Here is an 18514-nt window from a genome sequence, read left to right on the forward strand (position 1 = left end):
GTCACATCTTATATCTCGTATAAAAATATATCGATATTTTTTAAAAACTCGATATATCGCCCAGCTCTAGCCAGAAGACTTTAAATCCATGTAGAAACTGTGTAATACACTAAATGTCCAGACTCGCAAATAAACTCGTCTTAGTTAGCCATCATTATTTGGAAATGTTATTTTATTCATCTTAGACACGAAGGACTCTGCACATATGGTTTGCACACATTATTTGGTGACTTTGTACATTCTGAGACGAGTGTATGTTGGTGTCGACATCTCTGCTAGATCAGGTCTGTCAACATATCTATCACACAGAATACACAGCATGACATATAATCAGTACGTACCTCTTTGTTCCACAGCTTCATTAGATTGGCTGCTCAGCAACACAAGAACTTAACACTCCGTTTGTGTAGATAAAGACAATGTGTGATAAGATACTGGTGATTCACTCTTGAATAAACATAAATAAAAATGCTCGAATCACTCAGATCAGCTTTCAGTTTGTTCTGAGCTCTTTCTAAGATTACTTTTAAGCTACTTTTACAAACAGACAAATGCACACCTGTGTTCACAAACACAAAAAGCTCACATCAGTAAAGAAACCGGCAATGAGTTTGAGTTACCCGTTAGCTAAACAGTACCTCAGTGAGTGACTTGTGTGGTGTGTCATGTGTGTGTGTGTGTGTTTCTGTTTGAAAGGGGCGTGTTTCTGCTATTCATAGTTGTGAGAACTTCAGAGGTCTATTAGAGGTCAGTCTGAGTCCTTCTAATAGCAACTGCAGCAGCACAGGGCCTTTCAAATATCCACTGTGGCCACGGTCTCGACCTTTCTTCAGACACACGCTGTGAGCAGTGAGTAAAGAGATTGATTTTTATTTCTACCTGTCAATAATCAGTGCTTAGATTTGTGAAAATGTACTTAGCTGCACTTAAGGTTGTCCTTGAGGTGATTTGAAAGAGATGTTATTGCTGCTTCTCTTTTTTTATAGTGTTTAAAAATACAGTTGAATCTAACGTTTATGATTTCGGAACCTTTTTTTTTTTTTTCCTTCCGAGAGGATAAACGGATCCGAACACTTGTAATGAATGTAGCCTTTACTTTGTGGTTTGTTCTTCAATATAAAAATTCTCATCTCGGCTCAGTTTACAGTAGTTATTTGTCATTTAACATGTGTATATATAAATTTAATTGAATCCACAATTATAAGTCAATGACAGCGTCACTGCAGAAATTTGTGCCAGTTGGCAGTGGTTCCATTTGTCACAGGTTTGTTGATAATAATAGAAGTAGGTGAAAAGTCAATTGTTGTTGCTGCTCGCTCATTTACCCCACAGAGGTCAAAAAAGTTAAACACAGTTCATGTGCTTCCAGCCGCCCAGGCTGATTTAAAAAAAAAAAAAAAAAAGTGAGCTGCACAGAAGGCAGCGTGAAAAGTTGTAGGTCTAAATGATTATTTAATGTGCTGCTTCCATATTAACTCGTAATAATTAAAAAAATTCTAGTTGACTATTTTAGTGAATTTAAATAGCTTTTTCCTTCTTCGGGCTTCTCTTATTTCATTTAACATGTCATTAAAAATCAGGCATTCAGCCTACTTGTGACTCACTTTTATTGTTGTATGAATATTTTATTAGAATAGAGCCATATGTCCATGAGAGTGAAGAGCGAGCCCAGCCCAGTGAGCTCATTTCTAAACCATCCAAAGCAGAAAGCTTCTCTTCCTCTTGTTATATTTCCACTGAGGTTTGTGATCAGGAAATGTGTCAGGAGTCATTTTTATTTCCCATGTCCTTGTTGTCAAATGCACAGCTGTTGAATGGGATAGCACATCCTCTTCTTTTCCTTCTATTAACAACATCAGTTTAAAAAAACAAAACAAAAAAAAACCCAGAAGGAGAACAGGCAAATGTGCAACTATGTTTCATTCATTCTTTAGCGATTTAGTGGATTTAAAAAAGCTCAGTTGTTAATTAAACACCTGCACAATTTAAAAGACAAAGATAACAAATAACACAGTGCAGCAGGGGATAAAGTTGACCTTGAAGCTGCCATCTATTTCATATATGAAAAAATATCATTGTTATGGAAAAACACAACATTTGCACACAATAAATGATCTGACTACATAAAATGAATGTCAGATTACTGAAATGTTTTCAAATGAAGTAGAAGAACTGTAGAAAATTACCTCTGCAAGTGAGGAAGTTAGGAAATAAAGCTGAGTAATCATGTACCTCTGAGGTGACATTAAAGTGAGTCTGCTTAGGGAGATTTCCTTTGCTAGAATATAACTTATAAATAAAGGCACATACTAGATGGATATTGACGTCATAAATAGCAGAAATCTTAAGCTTCCACATAAAGGAACAGATGCGATATATGACTCTGAACACGATGCAGTCCTAACAAAACACTTCTGTAAGAGTTCTGCAGAGAGCAGCAGGAAACGTACTCGCTCAAACGACATTACAAAAGGAAAGATGGGGATAAATGAAACTATTAATCATTAAGGAAACTGGTTTTAAGTGCAAGATAGCTAACCCTCCTCATTGTATCAGTGGATTTGTTGATTTTTCTGCTAACCCAGCCAGTATGCTTTTTCAAGCGCTTATCAACCATAATTCCCAGGAGCTGATATTTGCGGCATTTCAACAAACGTGATTATGATTTTTGATTTTTTTTTTTTTTTATATATATAAATCTTGATGTTTTAAACACAAACGTAATTATTTTCATTTTCCAGTCTTCAGCATTCACATCCACTGAAAGAAATATTCACATTTACATCCAATGTTTGACTCATTGTAAGTCTGGTACTCAGCTTTTTAAACCACAGAAGAAGAAAAAAAAACAGTTGCAGTGAAGAGTTGGTTCATTACTGAATCACTGAGCTGTGCTGCTGCTCAATCTCTGCGGTGAGCCTCGGATGATTCACTCTTAGTTTATCCTTGAAGCTTTTATTTTGCGCAGTACGTTTTTGTGTTAACGCGTCAGTTTGCCAGAAATAGGTGTTTGTGTCAGAGAAAAGTGAAAGCTGTAGACGTGATATAGTCCTTTTAAAAACATTTGGCTTTTGAGATCGTGTTACAGCAGTTTTACAGCAAATATTAATGTCAAACCTGAGATCACTAGGCTGGGTCGGGATTCATGTGTAGCTAACAGAAGGTTTATAGGGTAAATCATGCCTATTTTTTAAGCTGATGCTTTAGTTTTATAGAGTACATTTCTGTATGTGTTCCTGTTGTAATGTGAAGGTCAGAATGTATTATTAAAACAACGGTTTAGCCTGGTTTGTTTGATTCCTTATAGCCTCAGAAAAGAGTCTGGCCCTTTAAACATGGTGCATGATGGGAAATGATAGATATTACCCTGGAGCCTACAGGTGGATGGCAGGGTGGTGTAGGTTGGAAAAGCAGCAGCACTAACGTGTCTGAGGGACAGATGGCAGATTTCTTTACAGCTAAAACAAACCACAAAACCAGGGCCTGTGTTTCGAACATGATGTGAGAAAAGTGAGGCCATGAAACTGTTCAGTTTGAGTTGCCAGCATCAAGTAGCTTCAGGCTCTTTACAGAATTTCACTAAATGGAAAAAGTTCCTATTACAGTCATATTATGTGCTAAATATTTCACTTCTCCACACAAGTCTCTGAGCTAAATTAAAACTAAAACTTGAGACCAATGACATTTATTGTTTTCTGTTTTTCTGCAGGTTCACTGCAAAACGACCATGCAGGCTCAGGAGGTCCTGAGACAGCTGCGGATTCCCGAGCTGGATGACTTTCGGCAGTACGTCCGAGGCTTTCCCACCAACGCCCTCATGGGTATGGGTGCCTTCGCGGCCATCACCACCTACTGGTTTGCCACCCGTCCAAAAGCCCTCAAACCACCCTGTGATCTTGGACTGCAGTCAGTGGAGTTACCAGTGAGTGATCTCTTTTTTAAATTTTTTAATTTTTTATTTCTCCAGTTAAACTCTCTGGATTTAGGTTTCGGTTTTACGGTCATATTTGTTAGTGGAATTTCCGAGGTTTGATCCCTTTTACAGTGACGCTGGGCAAAAAGCACTGAACAGTTGACTTCATTCACTGGAAATGTTAATGGATTTTCTCCACAAACTCAATCACAGCTGGCGTTAGTGTCAGTTTTAGGAGTTACAAGCCATGACTTCATCACTTCCTGTTACATTAAAAGTACTAAAATGTTTTTCACACAGTCACTGTTGGCGCTGCTGATGAACGGGGCCTTATTGAATGTTGTTTTATTATTTCAGGGTGCACAATGTTGTCACTTGTAGCCCAGTCTTTGCATTGGAGCTCATGAGTAGATAAACGTGTTAAGGGATCATGGCGAGTTTGCTAATTATTAGTTAATGAACTCTGTTTCCTTGCAGGGTGGTGAGCGTGCGAGAAGATCGGTGTTGTGCGAAGACGGCTCTTACCTGACTCACTACTACGACGATGCACGCACGTTATACGAGGTGTTCCTACGAGGGCTCAGAGTATCAAGTCAGTGTCTCTCTTGTACTTGCTAAAGGTGAGAAATCCCCAAAGACGCTGATGTTGGATAAACGTTTCTTTCTTTTGCAGATAATGGACCTTGTCTAGGATCGAGGAAACCAAACCAGCCATATGAATGGCAGACTTATAAAGAGGTTAGATGGGCACCACGGACATGCCAGTGTGGGATTTTACAACCATCAAAGTGGGAATTTATTTTAAAAACTGGATTTAATTTTATTTTTTGCACAGGTAATAGATAGAGGAGAATGCATCGGCTCCGCCCTCCTTCACAGAGGACACTCTCACACAGGAGACAAATTCATCGGCATCTTCTCTCAGAACAGACCAGAGGTAAAACTTACGTCATCCTCTCATGTTATCCTACGGTGTTTCTGTTATCACTAACCACAAGCTAACTGCATTCCTGCGTTACAAGGGCAGATTAAAAGGGTAAATATATACTGCGGACACTCCTCTTTAACTGAGGAGATATTTGTTTGGTAATTTCATAGTAGATCAGCAGTTTCTGAAATACTGAGATCAGCCCGTCTGGTACTAACAACCATTTCATGCTCAGAGTCATTATGCTCAGGTTGAACTTGAGTAGGTCATCTTGACCATGTCTGTAGGCATAAAAGCAGGTTGCTACCCTGTAATTTGCTGATTTACATTAATGAGCAGCTGAACAGGTGATCCTTGCAAAGTGTCTGGTTTAGTGTAGACACACTGCACACTTCTGATGGGAGACCTGGTAGAAAGAGTTAGGCAATGACTAATTCATCCATCTGACATAAATACTGTTTGAAGCTGTTATATTGTTAGTCAAAAGGTGTATCAGATATTGAACTCTTTCCAAATTTTCCATTAAGATCTCTGTGACATAAATGATTCTTGTAGCATTACCAAGTTGTTTATTGTTCTTTTTCCTTTTTTTCCACGGCTGAACTCAAATGAATGATACTGTTTCTGTGCAGTGGACCATTACAGAGCTCGCCTGTTACACGTACTCCTTGGTGGCTGTCCCGCTGTATGACACACTCGGCGCTGAAGCCATTGACTACATTATTGATAGAGGTATAAAAAAGGGCACCATCTCACACTAACCACATATCGCCTGCAGCACTGTCAGAGTGCTTTATAAATCAAGGGCCGTGACGATGGAAGATTAAATTAATGGTTCGCTTGGCGCCGTCTGTTTCACAGCCGACATCTCAACGGTGATCTGTGATGTCCCTGAAAAGGCCCGGATGATTCTGGATTGTGTCAGCGGAAAAGCACGAGCGGTGAAGATGATTATTCTCATCGAGGCATTTGACAGCGACCTGGTGACCCGCGCAAAGGAGAACGGCATCGAGATCCTGAGTTTAAAGGAGCTGGAGGTGAGAATAAGAATCGGATTTGTCATTTTTGAGTTTCACAAATGTTCATTCTTGATGTGCAGAGCAAATTGTGTCATCTTCTGTGTTATGTCTGCACTATAGAGAGTAGTCCCCAGAAAGTTGATTCTGTTCATCTTGACGTAGATTGTCACTGTGAGGAACGTTTCGTCACTCATCCAAGTGACTTCTTCAGTCCCAGCTGACTGCAGGTTTCTTCAACCTTATAAACAGTACATAATGGCATAATGCTCTTTGATTAATTCTTATGACCATTTTCATATTATTGATCAAGAAACTGACCTCACAGCCGATTCTTCAACAGTGGTGCTATTTTCAGTCATTATGCAAATATACTGTTTATAAGGTTGAAGAAACCTGCAGTCAGCTGAGACTGAGTAATGCCTTACCGGGATGATTAAGCATGCATCAAGACACTGTTGAATAGAACTGTAATTTTGTTGCATGCATGTAAAAATGACTGTGAAGGCGACTCTGGTTCGAATAGTTCAGCCCGTTTCTGTTTGTGTTTTTGAAACCATCCAGCCGTGTTCGAGCTAAGTAGAAATCAGACCCTTATCAGGACTTCCTGCAGATGTACTAATTTTTGTACATTTTTGTTTCCAGGCCTTGGGTAAAGCTAACCTCAAGCAACCAGTGGTGAGTAGGAACAGCACGCCATCTTTATCTGATCTACTGATCTACTGCTCTTCTTTTAGACTAAATTACTCCAGTGAGAGTCATTGGTGAAACTTCGATGAATTTGCTTGATCAACTGGTCTCCATCTTAAAAAAAAAAAAGTATTTTAAATGTAATAGACGTATCAGTGTTGCTCTGTGATTACAGCCTCCCAAACCAAATGACCAGGCTCTTATCTGCTTTACCTCTGGAACAACAGGTGAGTACGGGGTTGTTATTGCGTTAACATTTCAGAAATGTTATGTTTTTATGTTATATATCATCATAATTGTTTTTTATTGTGTTTGTTTTGCTTAAACTTTACTTTCAGGATACCCAAAAGGTGCAATGATTTCTCATGAAAACGTAGTCTGCAACACTGGCGCTTTCATTAAATTGACCAAGGTAAACAAACCCACCCACCGGCACTCTAATATTTTCAATTGGTTGATCTCACTGAAACCTTTCCAAACAATAATAACACAGAGGCTCTGGGTCGCCTTCAGGTTGTCATCAGACTGTAAGAAATCATGTATCCTCTTTTTTTTTTTTTTTTTCATGTACTCCTTTAAAGATGCGATAAATGAACATCAAAGATGAGAAAGAAAGGCAACACCTGATTTAAAAAAAAAAAAGAAGCATAAAGTCTCAGTTCTTAATTAAGTTAAATGGCGTTTTGAAGTACACCAGCTGTTGTATAACAAATGTAAAGGTAGATTATAGAAAAACAAACCATGTCATTGAATTTATTTGCTAAATGTAATAAAAAAGCCAAAATCTTCATCCATCTTTGTAGAAGCTGATTCGGCACAGTTCAATCAAACATTTTCTTTTGTTCTCATACGTTTTTTTTCTACGTCAGATGGAAAAAAACATGAAGCTGACTCATGGCTCTAATATCCCTGTCTGGCCCCTGTTGCCTCTCCTTGATTCCTCTTTGTATTTTCCTCTGTCCGTCTGTCTTGCTCCCTCGTCTGTCCCGTCCTGTGTGGTCTCGTCCGTCGTCTAGGAAACACTGAAGCCCACAAGTAAAGATGTGCTCATCTCCTTCCTGCCTTTGGCCCATATGTTTGAGCGTGTAGTGGAGGTAAAGTACAGAGTGCTTCACCTGCATGTGTTTTGTGTGTTCCTCTGCAGGTAAACTGCATGCTGAACGCCAATGACATTCACGTATCCTATCTCCCTCTAGCTCACATGTTTGAGAGGGTTGTGGAGGTATGTTACTTACCTTAAGATGCACAATGAATTTATTAGTGGAGGTAATATTTAGGAGTCAGCAGAGAAGGACTGCTAGTATAATGTTTGTGAGACATGAGATGTGAGACCCCTTAATGCCTAGCGTATAGTATTTGATACATGTGTTTTTGTGAGTTCTATCAGCAGTGTGAATTATACAGTTAAAGGTTTAAAATTTGTGCACTCCTTCATGTTTTCCACAGTTGTCCAGTAGGTCAGATTAGAGTCTTTGGCAGACCGATTCTGGCCCTTGTGCCTTACATGTGACACCCCCACCTTAGTGTGTTTAAATGCAGCATTAGTGCCCTCGTGTGGTCAAAATATCATTTTTAATTTGTCAAAGTTGGAATGAGCAGCATCTTTTCCCCTCCATCAGTGTGTCGTACTCGTCCACGGGGCTCGAATCGGCTACTTCCAAGGGGACATTCGACTCTTGATGGATGATCTGAAAACACTCCAGCCAACAGTTTTCCCCGTTGTCCCCCGCCTCCTCAACCGCATGTTTGACAAGGTCAGTTTATGCTGTTTATGTGCTTTTGTGGTCAGAAGTGCCGTTTCTCTGGTCTGCTGCTTTGCACGAAACACGATTTGGATATTTCTCATTGCTCTGCAGGTTTTTGGTCAAGCCAACACGCCACTGAAAAGATGGCTGCTTGATTTTGCCTTCAGAAGGAAAGAGGCGGAGCTTAAAAATGGAGTGGTCCGAAAAGACAGCATGTGGGACACACTCATCTTCAAGAAAGTGCAGGTAAACACGAAACCCTTTAAAGCACTTGGAGATGTTACGTGCCGCCTAACAATCTTTCAAAGAGCACGTACACTAAAGAGGAACAAAGACACAAAATGGATAAACACGCCCACACATTTGACCTTTTCGTCAAAATTATTTTGTTAAATGAATCTGCAGCGGTTTTTGTGTTGCATAATAAATTAGTTTTGAGTTGACATTTTGGAGCTTTCATGTTTTGTTTTGCACTGTAGGCGAGCCTCGGCGGCCGTGTGAGACTCATGATTACAGGAGCAGCCCCGGTATCCCCGACCATCCTGACTTTCCTGAGAGCTGCTCTCGGCTGTCAGGTGAGCCACATTCACAGTCATCTCATTTGTAATTTTTTTTAATACTTTGTTTATGAATATCATTAATAACGTAAACGTTTTCCACAGTTTTATGAAGGTTACGGTCAGACTGAATGCACAGCTGGCTGTACCATGTCGATGCCTGGGGACTGGTCAGCAGGTAAAATATAAGACTTTCACTAAATTTTGCAATTTGTAGACACAGTGATGCTTGTAAGAATGAAACGACACTATGACTGCTCTGTCATCAGGTCACGTTGGGCCTCCTCTGCCCTGCAATGCTGTTAAACTGGTGGATGTGGCAGAAATGAATTATCTGGCAGCCAATGGAGAGGGAGAGGTGAGGAATAGGATTCGTCGAATGCATACGGCCATTACGGAGACTTGCAGTCAGTTTTCACACAACCATACATCCCTGTAGAAAAAAGTACTGCTTACTGCTTCTATAGGAATTAAGAGCAGCCAGGTGGTGATATACAACTGATCATCAGAAGGGTGTGAGCACCTCTGTGACACACAGCATAATTTAAAAAAAAAAAAAAAAGACTGAACAGGCTCGGCTTGTTTTAGAAGGGTTGCCAAGACCAGGCAGCTTCTCCTTTCCTTTAAAAAGAACATGTCGGGGTTTGCAAAGTTGCATCTGAACAAGTCGTGAGATCAAACTGTTTGCTCACAATGCACAGCTTCATGTTTGGGGCAAAGCCACACACAGCATATCAGCACAAACACTTCATACCAGGTGTCAGCACAGTGGTGGAGGGGTGATGACTTGCACTTGTTTTGCTAAAGTCAAATGTGAGGCCATCTGTCTGACAGCTGAAGCTCGTCTTTTTTTCTTGGTACATGGCTGTGAGCAGATTTCTAGAGGCCAAAACTGAATTTATTGTTTTAATAACATGAACTTTGTGCAACAGGATCCAGATTATTTTTTTTATTTTTTTTTAAAGAAAAAGAAACAAAAACGCGACACAGAATTTAAATGCAAAACTATTATAAACATATTAAAGAACCACAATATGTATTTAAGTGACACATTTCTTCTATAAAACTAACATGGAAATTGTATTATTTTGAAACTAGCCTCAGTGTCCTGAGGTTTACATTATCCTCATACATTTTTAATTCAATATTCTACCACATAATTAGAAGCTTGCCTTAGATACAACAAAAGGAAACCCTTTAAAGGAGAGGCTGTCCTTTAACATTTGAAATCAATGTTGGCTTCAAACGGGGACGTGAGCGAGAAACTATTTGTAAAAACAAAATGTAGCGGGGTTGATATAAAAACAAGAACAACAAACCAAACAGCTTCTTATTTATAATCTCGGTTGTTGTAGGTGTGCGTCAAAGGACCAAATGTATTCCAGGGATACCTGAAAGATCCTGACAGAACAGCTGAGGCTATTGATAAGGATGGATGGCTGCACACTGGTGACATTGGGAAATGGCTTCCTGTGAGTAAAACGGGCTGAGTGGTGATGCGAATGGTGATGATCACTGTGCATAAACCTAAACTTACATTGCTCTTGTGGTTCCCTGCAGAATGGCACTCTGAAGGTTATTGACAGAAAGAAACACATTTTTAAGCTGGCACAGGGAGAGTACATCGCCCCGGAGAAAATTGAAACCATCTATGTTCGCAGCGACCCCGTGGCCCAGGTGTTTGTTCATGGTGACAGCTTACAGGTAAGGCTTAAATCTCAGACTTTTGTTTCTTTTTTTTCTTTTCTTTTTTTAAAATCTACACAAATAGTCTGTCTGAAGCATTTGATTCTCATCTGGTCCATGTTGTGTTTTAAAGGCATGCCTGGTGGGGATAGTGGTGCCCGATCCTGACTTCTTACCTATTTGGGCCAAGAAAAAAGGGTTTGAAGGCTCTTACTCTGAGCTGTGTGACAACAAGGTCCAATTTATTACTATCAGCAATCTGAACATGGACTCTCACTCTGTATGCCTGTGTAACATCTTCTGACCTTTTTTTTTTTTTTGCTTTCGCTTTTAGGATGTGAAGAAGGCAATTCTGGAGGACATCTTGAATTTGGGCAAAGAAACAGGACTCAAGTCTTTTGAACAGGTGACTGGTCCTGTCTAACTTCAAGCACAGCCAGTGCTTCCCACAAACAGACTTCATTTGAACTGAATGTCCACTGAAGTAAATTTGGAAAATAATTTTAGTTTTTCCACTCAAGGAAAATATTGCCAGGAAATTAATGGTGCACAATCACTTTGGTTTTATTTTGAAAGATCCAAACATGTCACTGTGACTGTGCTAATCTCTCATCTTTTTTTACATGAAAAAGCACGAGTGAGTCTCTTTCTGGTTTCAGTGCAAGATTTACACTTCAGAGACCCAGAATTTTGCAATATATGCATCCTTAAAAATTATTTGCAGCAATACTTAAGTCAATGTTTGCTCTGTCATTTATCTTTTTTCCCCTCTGCAGGTGAGGGACATTGTGTTACATCCAGAGATGTTCTCTATCCAGAACGGTCTGCTGACTCCAACCCTGAAAGCCAAGAGGACTGAGCTTCGGAGCCACTTCAGAGAACAGATCGATGAACTCTATGCCAAAATTAAGATGTAAGCCAAGTTCAAGGAGTATTATAGGGAAGCCGTTCAGAGACAGCCAGAACCAAACCGTGTGCTGAGGGAATCCGTCTCACTTTCTCTGCAAGTGACAATCTTAACAGTTATATGGGGGAAAAGCTTTCAGGATAATTGGATAATGAATTTTAAAAGTGCATTTTATCCCCACTTTGATCAATAATCACACAGATCCATTATCCCAGCTAACACTGGCTAACTGGCAAAGAGATCCGCAGAACCCGCACCAAGTTTCTTGTGTAGTTTATCCAAGAATAAGGGTTAAAATGGCACAGAGGAAGTTTGACTTCTGCTTTTATGTATGACAACTTCACGGTCAGAAAGGTGAATCCTGAAAACATTTCTGCTAGTTTTATTCATGAGAGCAACAAGAGAAAATCTTTGAAAATACTTCTACAACAGTGACAGATATTAACTATTTATATGCCATGACATTTCATGCTTTGGTTATCTATTTAAGGGGATATTTAATATCATCTTTTTGTAAATAGTGTATCTGCTGGAAAATTTGTGTACAGGGTACCATGCCAGATACTCTGTAGCTTCCCTGCATTCCCATATTTCTCAGTGCTGCCGGCTGAAGGACTTTGATGAGGTTTTTGGTTAACAGCCTACTGAAAATCATGTTGGTTCACAGATTTTGGGCTTTTGTTTTTGGTGTTATTTTTAAATGTTGCATGTAACATATTCACTGTTGCTTTCTAAATGCCTGACATTGCATTGCCAAAAGCTGAGGAATGAAGCTGCACAACCATCGTTTGTATAGTCTGCAAGTATTTGGGGTAAAAATAGTAACAGTGATTTTTATCGTTGATCAAACAGTTTCCATGTCCTTTGCAAAATCAGCAGTCTTCATTTCAGCCATTTGAAAAAAAATTTGTTTGTTTTTTGTGAATGCCGGTTTTCTGACTGATGAATGATCGTGATGTACATCCAATCGTGTCAAAGACCTCTTAACAGCACAAGCTGTACTGTTTAGTTGGTTTTTTTTTAATGACTTGTGATCTCAAAAAGGGAGAACGGTCCAGTTTTGTGCTATAATGGAAAGTGTATCTGTCAAATGTACCAAATAAACACAACATGGTCGTGCAGTTGTTAGCACTGTCACCTCATAGCAAAAAGGTCCTCCATGCTGCCATTCGGTGTGGTATTTGTGTGTGTTCTGTCCAGATACTTCCAGGGAGTGTTTATAACATTAGCAGGAGCAGTGAAGGCAGCCTGGAGATGGTGGAGAAGATGACCTCAAACAGAAACTTGGTCAAAGATTTAATCTAGTGTGGTCTGCGGTGCTGGTCTGATCACATACCCAAACCATCTCAGCTGGCTCCTTTGAATGCAGCAGAGCAGCAGCTGTGCTATGTTACAGTTCATGTTCAGTTTAAACTTGAGCAGAAGCACAAACACCTGCAGCTATGTACAAACCAGGGGCGTCTCCACGGCGCATGTAATAAAGTATTTATTACATGTTTTCACAACGTTTAAAGTGCTGCCAGCGTCTTTAATGCAATACTGCAAAAGAACACAAATCTCATGCTCTACTGGGAATCAAAATCAGCCATACAACTGAGCAGGAGCTGGTCTGAGATCTCTTTACTCTTCTCTTCAAAATCGTCTAGACTCTCCAAATAGTCCCGATCATCCCGTTCATCTCCCCACACGTCAGATTTCTCCTCCTCTGTGTGAGTTGTGCTCTGTGGGCCCATGGGTTTATGTTCCTGGCTGCTTTCAATGTTGCCAGCATCGTCCATGAGGTACACCTGGTCCTCCTCATCCTGTAAGAAACGGAAGACGTGATTACCAACTGATGCATGTTAAAGCTAAAACACTGTTAAAATAAATGAACTAACCAGCGTCAAGACGTAGCTGATACAGATCTCTTGTGGCAGCGGGTAACCTGTAACAGGGACATGATGTTACCTCACAGTCAGATCATGTTTCCTTGAATTATTTCAACTACAAGTCAGTATGGCAGCTCTTTCGGATCGTGACATACTCGAGGACCTGAAGTTCCTGCATTCAGGATCGTGGCACTTCTGGTACCACACATCCTCTTTCAGATCCACAACGATCCTGCAGAGGGTGACAGAGCCAAATCAGAAAGCGTAAGAACACTCGACCATCTTCAGAAGATGAAGGAAACAAACTGCACTCACATGATGTTGTTGCTTTTGTGAAACCGCCCCACGTTTTCACACCAGCGGTATTTGGCGATGTCATAAACGAGAAGTTGCTCTGCGGCAAAGTAGTTCCATCGTCTTAAGCCTGTCAAAATTTATGAGATCATAAACGTCAGGTAGGACGATCGATGTGAACTGCCACACTTTTCTTTTCAGGAAGAAAAAAAAAAAACGGTAATATCTAAATGTTTCACTCGGCTGGATGTCACGTCAGAAAACCACAATTTTAGGGCAGATGAACTCTGCAGACTGAAATGTTTCACGAGCAAATGTTTTCACTGCATAATACTTACTTCCTTGTATCCCATCCTTTCTAACCACCGTTAATACAAAGTTGTCCACTTCTTGGTGAGGGGATGACAGGAAGCCAGAAAGTGCACCTGTCGGTAATATATGGGAAAAAGTTTCACGAATCAAATCATTTCACACTGAGGTTTTTGAGGTGAAACCAACAATAACATTTATGCCATAAACTGACTACATGCAGGAATACTTCACATATGTATATGCAGAAGATTAAGAAAAACTCTGGTCTCGGTTCAGCATTACCTGAGTCTGAATCCGACCCTTGTTGGGACTTAGAGGGGGAGATTTTGGGCTCACTTGATTCTGGGACATCCCATGTAAGAATCCTCTGACCTGTGAAGCTGATACACGGGAGGAGAGATTATGTGTGGCCCTTTTTAAAAAAAGATCACAGCACACAGGAATCTGAGCTGTTTGTGCCCAATGTACCTCACGTTACACACTAAGGAGGCCAAGAAAATGCTTTCCTCCAAAGAAGTTCCCTTCTCAGGTTTGGCAATACACTGGTTATCTTCTGCCACAGTGAACGCAGCATTCTTCCCCGCTTTAGACGACTTGTACAGGCGGAAATTTCTGTTCTTTGTATAGACACCTGTGTGTTGAAATAAAAAGCCACGGTACGTGAAGGGAAATTGTGTAAATGCATATCTTTACACATAAAAAAAGGACATAATCATTTTTAAAAATCTGATTTCCCTTACCAAGATCCACAAAGAGAGAGTCTCGACCATCTTTGTTTTTCACCCGGAGGAAGCTGAGGTCTCTCCCTTCCTCTTTACGCCTCTTCATCTCTGGACTTGCTGCTTGAGTTCTACTCAGGGCGAATAAGTGCAAAATTTTAACCTTAAACACTGAGCACATAGAAATAAAAACATGCAGTTTTTACAGGTCTGGGAGAACAAACCGTGTTTCCACTCCATTATCAAGGTGGCTTCCATTTTTGGGTTTGTTCAGGACAGGCTGAAGAATTGCATGAATGAACCTCCCTACAAAATCCCAATCAGATGGAATATATGACTATTAAGCAGGTATTAACAGGCTGATGTTTTCCATGTAGGGCTGAACATACCAACATGAATGTTGTCTTTGAAAGCTGCTTGTTGAAGACAGAAGATGAGATGTCTGCTGAATTTCTCCTCAGTGCTGGAGTCCAGATTGAGGACATTTTTCGCAGAGCATTCAATCCCATAAACTTCCAATAACTTGTCACAGACGTACTGTCACCACACAAAGCAGAGAGGGGTAAACATATCAAATGTTTAGACAAGAACTTTTACTATTTCATGGAAAACATGAGCTCAGTTTGAATTAGATGGATGCTGAATGATGCTAAAACACATACTGCATCTATTAAAGCAGCATGGCTTCATAGTAGAAGAGTCTAGGTGCAGTCCAGACCTTTTTCAATGGGACAAAATTTATCTCCCAGAAGTCCAGCAGCTAGTCTTTTCAGTTCCCAGGCATTTGCAGACTGTTGTTAAAAAAAAAAGACGGGATGCCTTGCCCCACTTTTTTAAGACACGTTGCCATCAAATACAAAATGAGCTATTATTTTTCTTAAAATTATACATTTTCTTAGTTTAGGCACTTCATAGTTTTTCTGTGCTTAACTGTGAATAAAATGTGGGTCAAAGAGATTTGCAAATCTTTGGATTCTGTTTTTATTCACATTATATGCAGGGCCCCACCTTTTGTGGACTTTGTGCTGTATAAATGTTTCTCACTAGTCAGACGTCAGACGTCAGGGTCCAGAAGCAAGTTATAACCATTTCTTTTCACAGGCTCATTTTCATTATTACATTTCATTATTAGCGGTAAAATAAACTACTTCAAGAATTTCAAATCAGGTTTATTTGTATATATTTCCAGTTGACAACAACAGCAGTCATTTCAAGGCTCACTATGAAAATATCTATCTAAATCCATTCATAATTTATGTCTAAAAGTGTGTGAATCAAGCTGCTTTATTAAACTCCTTTGAACAGGAAGTAGTAAAACAGAAAAATGGACCCCACCTGGATAAGCAAAGACACCATAGTTTTCCCATCAGATCCTTTGTTTGAAGGTTTGTGGAACTCCAAGTCCAAGTAGAGCTTACAGACAGCTCCCTCTGGTATCACCTCATAACAGTGCATCAAAGACTGGGTGTAAGTCCTGGAAAAATAACCAGAATCAACAGCTGAACATCAATTTTGTTACTGAACACAAAAGGAGCTGCATCTGAAGCGAGTAGTAACTGATATATATTAATATTACCTGTAGTAAAACCACAGCTCACTGTAACTGGTAACCAGGTAAATCCTTTGACCCATGGACTCCTTTTCTTTTTCAAGTGCAAAAACATGCACAGCCTTGAGAATGAAAGGCACAAAATTCAGCAACTTCCCCTCCACATACAGTATGGAAACATTAAAGTAGAAGGTCTTGTGTACCTCTTTGCAGCTCTGAGCGAAGCTGATAGCCATGGATTGACGAGGGAAGAGTTTCCAAACAGACGAAGGCTGGCAGGGCCACAGTCGAGGCTTGTAAGGTGTCGTCAGAGGATTTTTCTGGAACGACTGAGCGAGCTCCTCAACTTTCTTCAGTCGATCCCCCCACTTACTCATCTTCAAGTCCGTATTAACCTCCAATTAGCAAATTCTCTGTTATTCTCACTCAAGGACAGTTTCACTCAATGATCTTTAGTTATCCTGTCATTCTTCAACCTGAAATAAAAACTACATATGGCATATTGATTAGATACAGTTTAAGAATACTGTAACCTATACCCTGTGAACTTATAAACTGGCAACTCCATGCTGGGTATATAAAAGCTGACAAGCTACAAGGCGTCGCCACAGCAGGTAGTGTGATTTGCTTAAGTTTTATGTCCTTTATGCCCGTCCTCATGCAGCCCCAATGGGATTTCTGTGTCTCCCACAGGAATACAGGAATAGGACAAGTGACAAAGTGATTGCATTAACCACATCTCAAACCTGCCAAGTACAGCAGCCAAGTAAGTAACAGTAACAGTAAGTAAAGATGAGACACAGCCCACATATTCAGTTACTGTACTGAAGTACAAATTTGAAAACATGAGTATCAGTTTTGACTCGTTCTCTCTGCTCAGTATTTTCCAGATCGATTACAATTTAAAACATCCTCAAAAAAACATCTGTCGAAGACATAAGACAAAGTCAGATTAGACACCTTCTGCCACTGTGTGCCTTCTATTTTTTATATTTTTTAACTGTTATCAGGCTCTGACCTTTTTTGCGCTGCTTTTATCTGATTATCAATTCAATAAAGACCTGGAACACTCAGCTCCCAAGTGAAAGGGTGTGTGTCCGCGGAAAAAATATAAAATAGCTTTTTTATATTTATTATAATATTCATGACATCCAAATGGGATGTGTTTCAGATCTAACTGTGACCAGCTTGTGTACTTTTCTTCAAATCTGGCAGCTGAGCCTTTGCAGTATGTAAAAATGGGCAAATATATTATACAGTAATAACAATTATATCCTGCTGCACATCTGCATGATATGTGAGTCATTTTACTCTAAAAAGTCAAAAATCTGTTTCGGAAATGTCAAGTTTTTTGTTCTTTTTTACATGTAATGTTGTATTTTCCAAGTATGAGTACTTGTAAAGTACTCGTAAATACTTCTTCAGCCACTGTAATCTATCTACTGTACTACCTATTTGTCCACAGGCACAGACTGTTCACGTAGACAGTCTAAGTGAACAACAGTGAAACAGAGCTAATGTAACTGTAAGTTAGCTCGCATTAACTTTGAAGTGAGATAATGCTAAAGGTCACTAAGGTTTAAGGAGTTAATTAAATTGTTTTACCGTTGTGTTTATGTCCACCTAGTCTCTCGTCACTCGGTCAAGATGAGTGGTTACTACAGATGTAAACAGACGTGCGGAACATCACGTCTTGTTTTTCGTTTTTGGCGCGTCGGGAACCGGAATTGAGACTGTTTCCGGTTACAAGACCGTAGAAAGCTGTTGGCAGCCAGAAAACAGCAGTTTTTCTGACCTTTACAGTTCGTTTTTTAAAGTCTGAAGTGTTTATACATAGAAAAGCCCTTAATATTAAGTACTGTCGGTACCGTAAACACAAACAGCACAGGATTTACACTTCCTGGATTAAAACTGCGTTTTAACAAAATAAAAGTCTTGATTTGAACTATATTACAGCATTTCATACGTAATATAAAGGTATTTATTATTTTTGTCTTACATAATTTCCTCCCATCTGCCAAAATCATCTTTTAACTGTGATTCACATGTTTTGGAAAACTGAGGACGAGGACAGCCACTCAGTCACGTGGAATCAAGAAATCATATAAACCCAGCAATGTGGCTGAATTCAAACTAAAGAAAGAGAGTGGGCTCAAATTCATCCACAGTTACGTGAAAGACTCACTGCCAGTCGTCACAAATGTGTGGCATAACTAGTAATATATATATATATAGATATAGATATAGATATATATAGATATAGATAGATATAGATATAGATATAGATATATAGATATAGATATATATAGATATAGATAGATATAGATATA

General features: G+C 39.6%; 2 protein-coding genes across 5 annotated transcripts in view; one reads left to right on the forward strand and one right to left on the reverse strand.

The window, feature by feature from the left end:
• Positions 1–12563, forward strand: part of acsl1a (acyl-CoA synthetase long chain family member 1a) — a 19788-nt gene extending 7225 nt beyond the window's left edge. The window contains exons 1-21 of one of the 3 annotated variants that reach the window (XM_005726799.1): positions 729–849; positions 3710–3922; positions 4391–4505; positions 4587–4651; positions 4749–4850; positions 5474–5573; positions 5703–5878; positions 6503–6535; positions 6723–6774; positions 6886–6959; positions 7692–7769; positions 8167–8301; positions 8404–8538; positions 8772–8867; positions 8955–9027; positions 9119–9207; positions 10205–10321; positions 10410–10553; positions 10669–10770; positions 10870–10941; positions 11312–12563. In XM_005726799.1, the coding sequence (XP_005726856.1) occupies positions 3728–3922; positions 4391–4505; positions 4587–4651; positions 4749–4850; positions 5474–5573; positions 5703–5878; positions 6503–6535; positions 6723–6774; positions 6886–6959; positions 7692–7769; positions 8167–8301; positions 8404–8538; positions 8772–8867; positions 8955–9027; positions 9119–9207; positions 10205–10321; positions 10410–10553; positions 10669–10770; positions 10870–10941; positions 11312–11452 (2094 nt within the window). In that variant the 5' untranslated portion in view covers positions 729–849; positions 3710–3727 and the 3' untranslated portion in view covers positions 11453–12563. Of the gene's footprint in view, positions 1–728; positions 850–3709; positions 3923–4390; positions 4506–4586; positions 4652–4748; positions 4851–5473; positions 5574–5702; positions 5879–6502; positions 6536–6722; positions 6775–6885; positions 6960–7563; positions 7642–7691; positions 7770–8166; positions 8302–8403; positions 8539–8771; positions 8868–8954; positions 9028–9118; positions 9208–10204; positions 10322–10409; positions 10554–10668; positions 10771–10869; positions 10942–11311 lie in introns of those variants that run through there. The other 2 variants (XM_005726798.1, XM_005726800.1) reach the window with 2 other exon arrangements.
• A 242-nt stretch (positions 12564–12805) lies between these two features.
• primpol (primase and polymerase (DNA-directed)) lies at positions 12806–17944 on the reverse strand. 2 transcript variants are annotated; one of them, XM_005726797.2, is made up of 14 exons: positions 17790–17944; positions 16388–16579; positions 16212–16306; positions 15971–16109; positions 15025–15172; positions 14860–14941; positions 14657–14766; positions 14385–14547; positions 14199–14296; positions 13943–14029; positions 13626–13734; positions 13466–13542; positions 13320–13366; positions 12806–13244 (listed from the first exon to the last, which is right to left on the reverse strand). In XM_005726797.2, the coding sequence occupies exons 2-14, from the start codon at positions 16559–16561 to the stop codon at positions 13008–13010; spliced, it is 1566 nt and encodes a 521-aa protein (XP_005726854.1). In that variant the 5' UTR covers positions 16562–16579; positions 17790–17944; the 3' UTR covers positions 12806–13007. The 2 variants fall into 2 exon arrangements, with proteins under 2 accessions (XP_005726854.1, XP_013764737.1); XM_013909283.1 differs by having other exon boundaries at positions 16388–16672.
• Between the last annotated feature and the right edge of the window lie 570 nt (positions 17945–18514).

Source organism: Pundamilia nyererei, unplaced genomic scaffold (genome assembly GCF_000239375.1).
Source record: "Pundamilia nyererei isolate P.nyererei 1_Seehausen unplaced genomic scaffold, PunNye1.0 scaffold00022, whole genome shotgun sequence".
NCBI classification, from domain to species: Eukaryota; Metazoa; Chordata; class Actinopteri; order Cichliformes; family Cichlidae; genus Pundamilia; species Pundamilia nyererei.

Coding starts and splice junctions, on each gene's coding strand:
- primpol (XM_005726797.2), bottom strand. CDS start 16,561: ATGAGTAAGTGGGGGGATCGACTGAAGAAAGTTGAGGAGCTCGCTCAG. Junction 16,307..16,387: donor TCGCTCAGAGCTGCAAAGAG/GTACACAAGACC, acceptor TTCATTCTCAAG/GCTGTGCATGTTTTTGCACT. Junction 14,767..14,859: donor GATAATGGAGTGGAAACACG/GTTTGTTCTCCC, acceptor CGCCCTGAGTAG/AACTCAAGCAGCAAGTCCAG.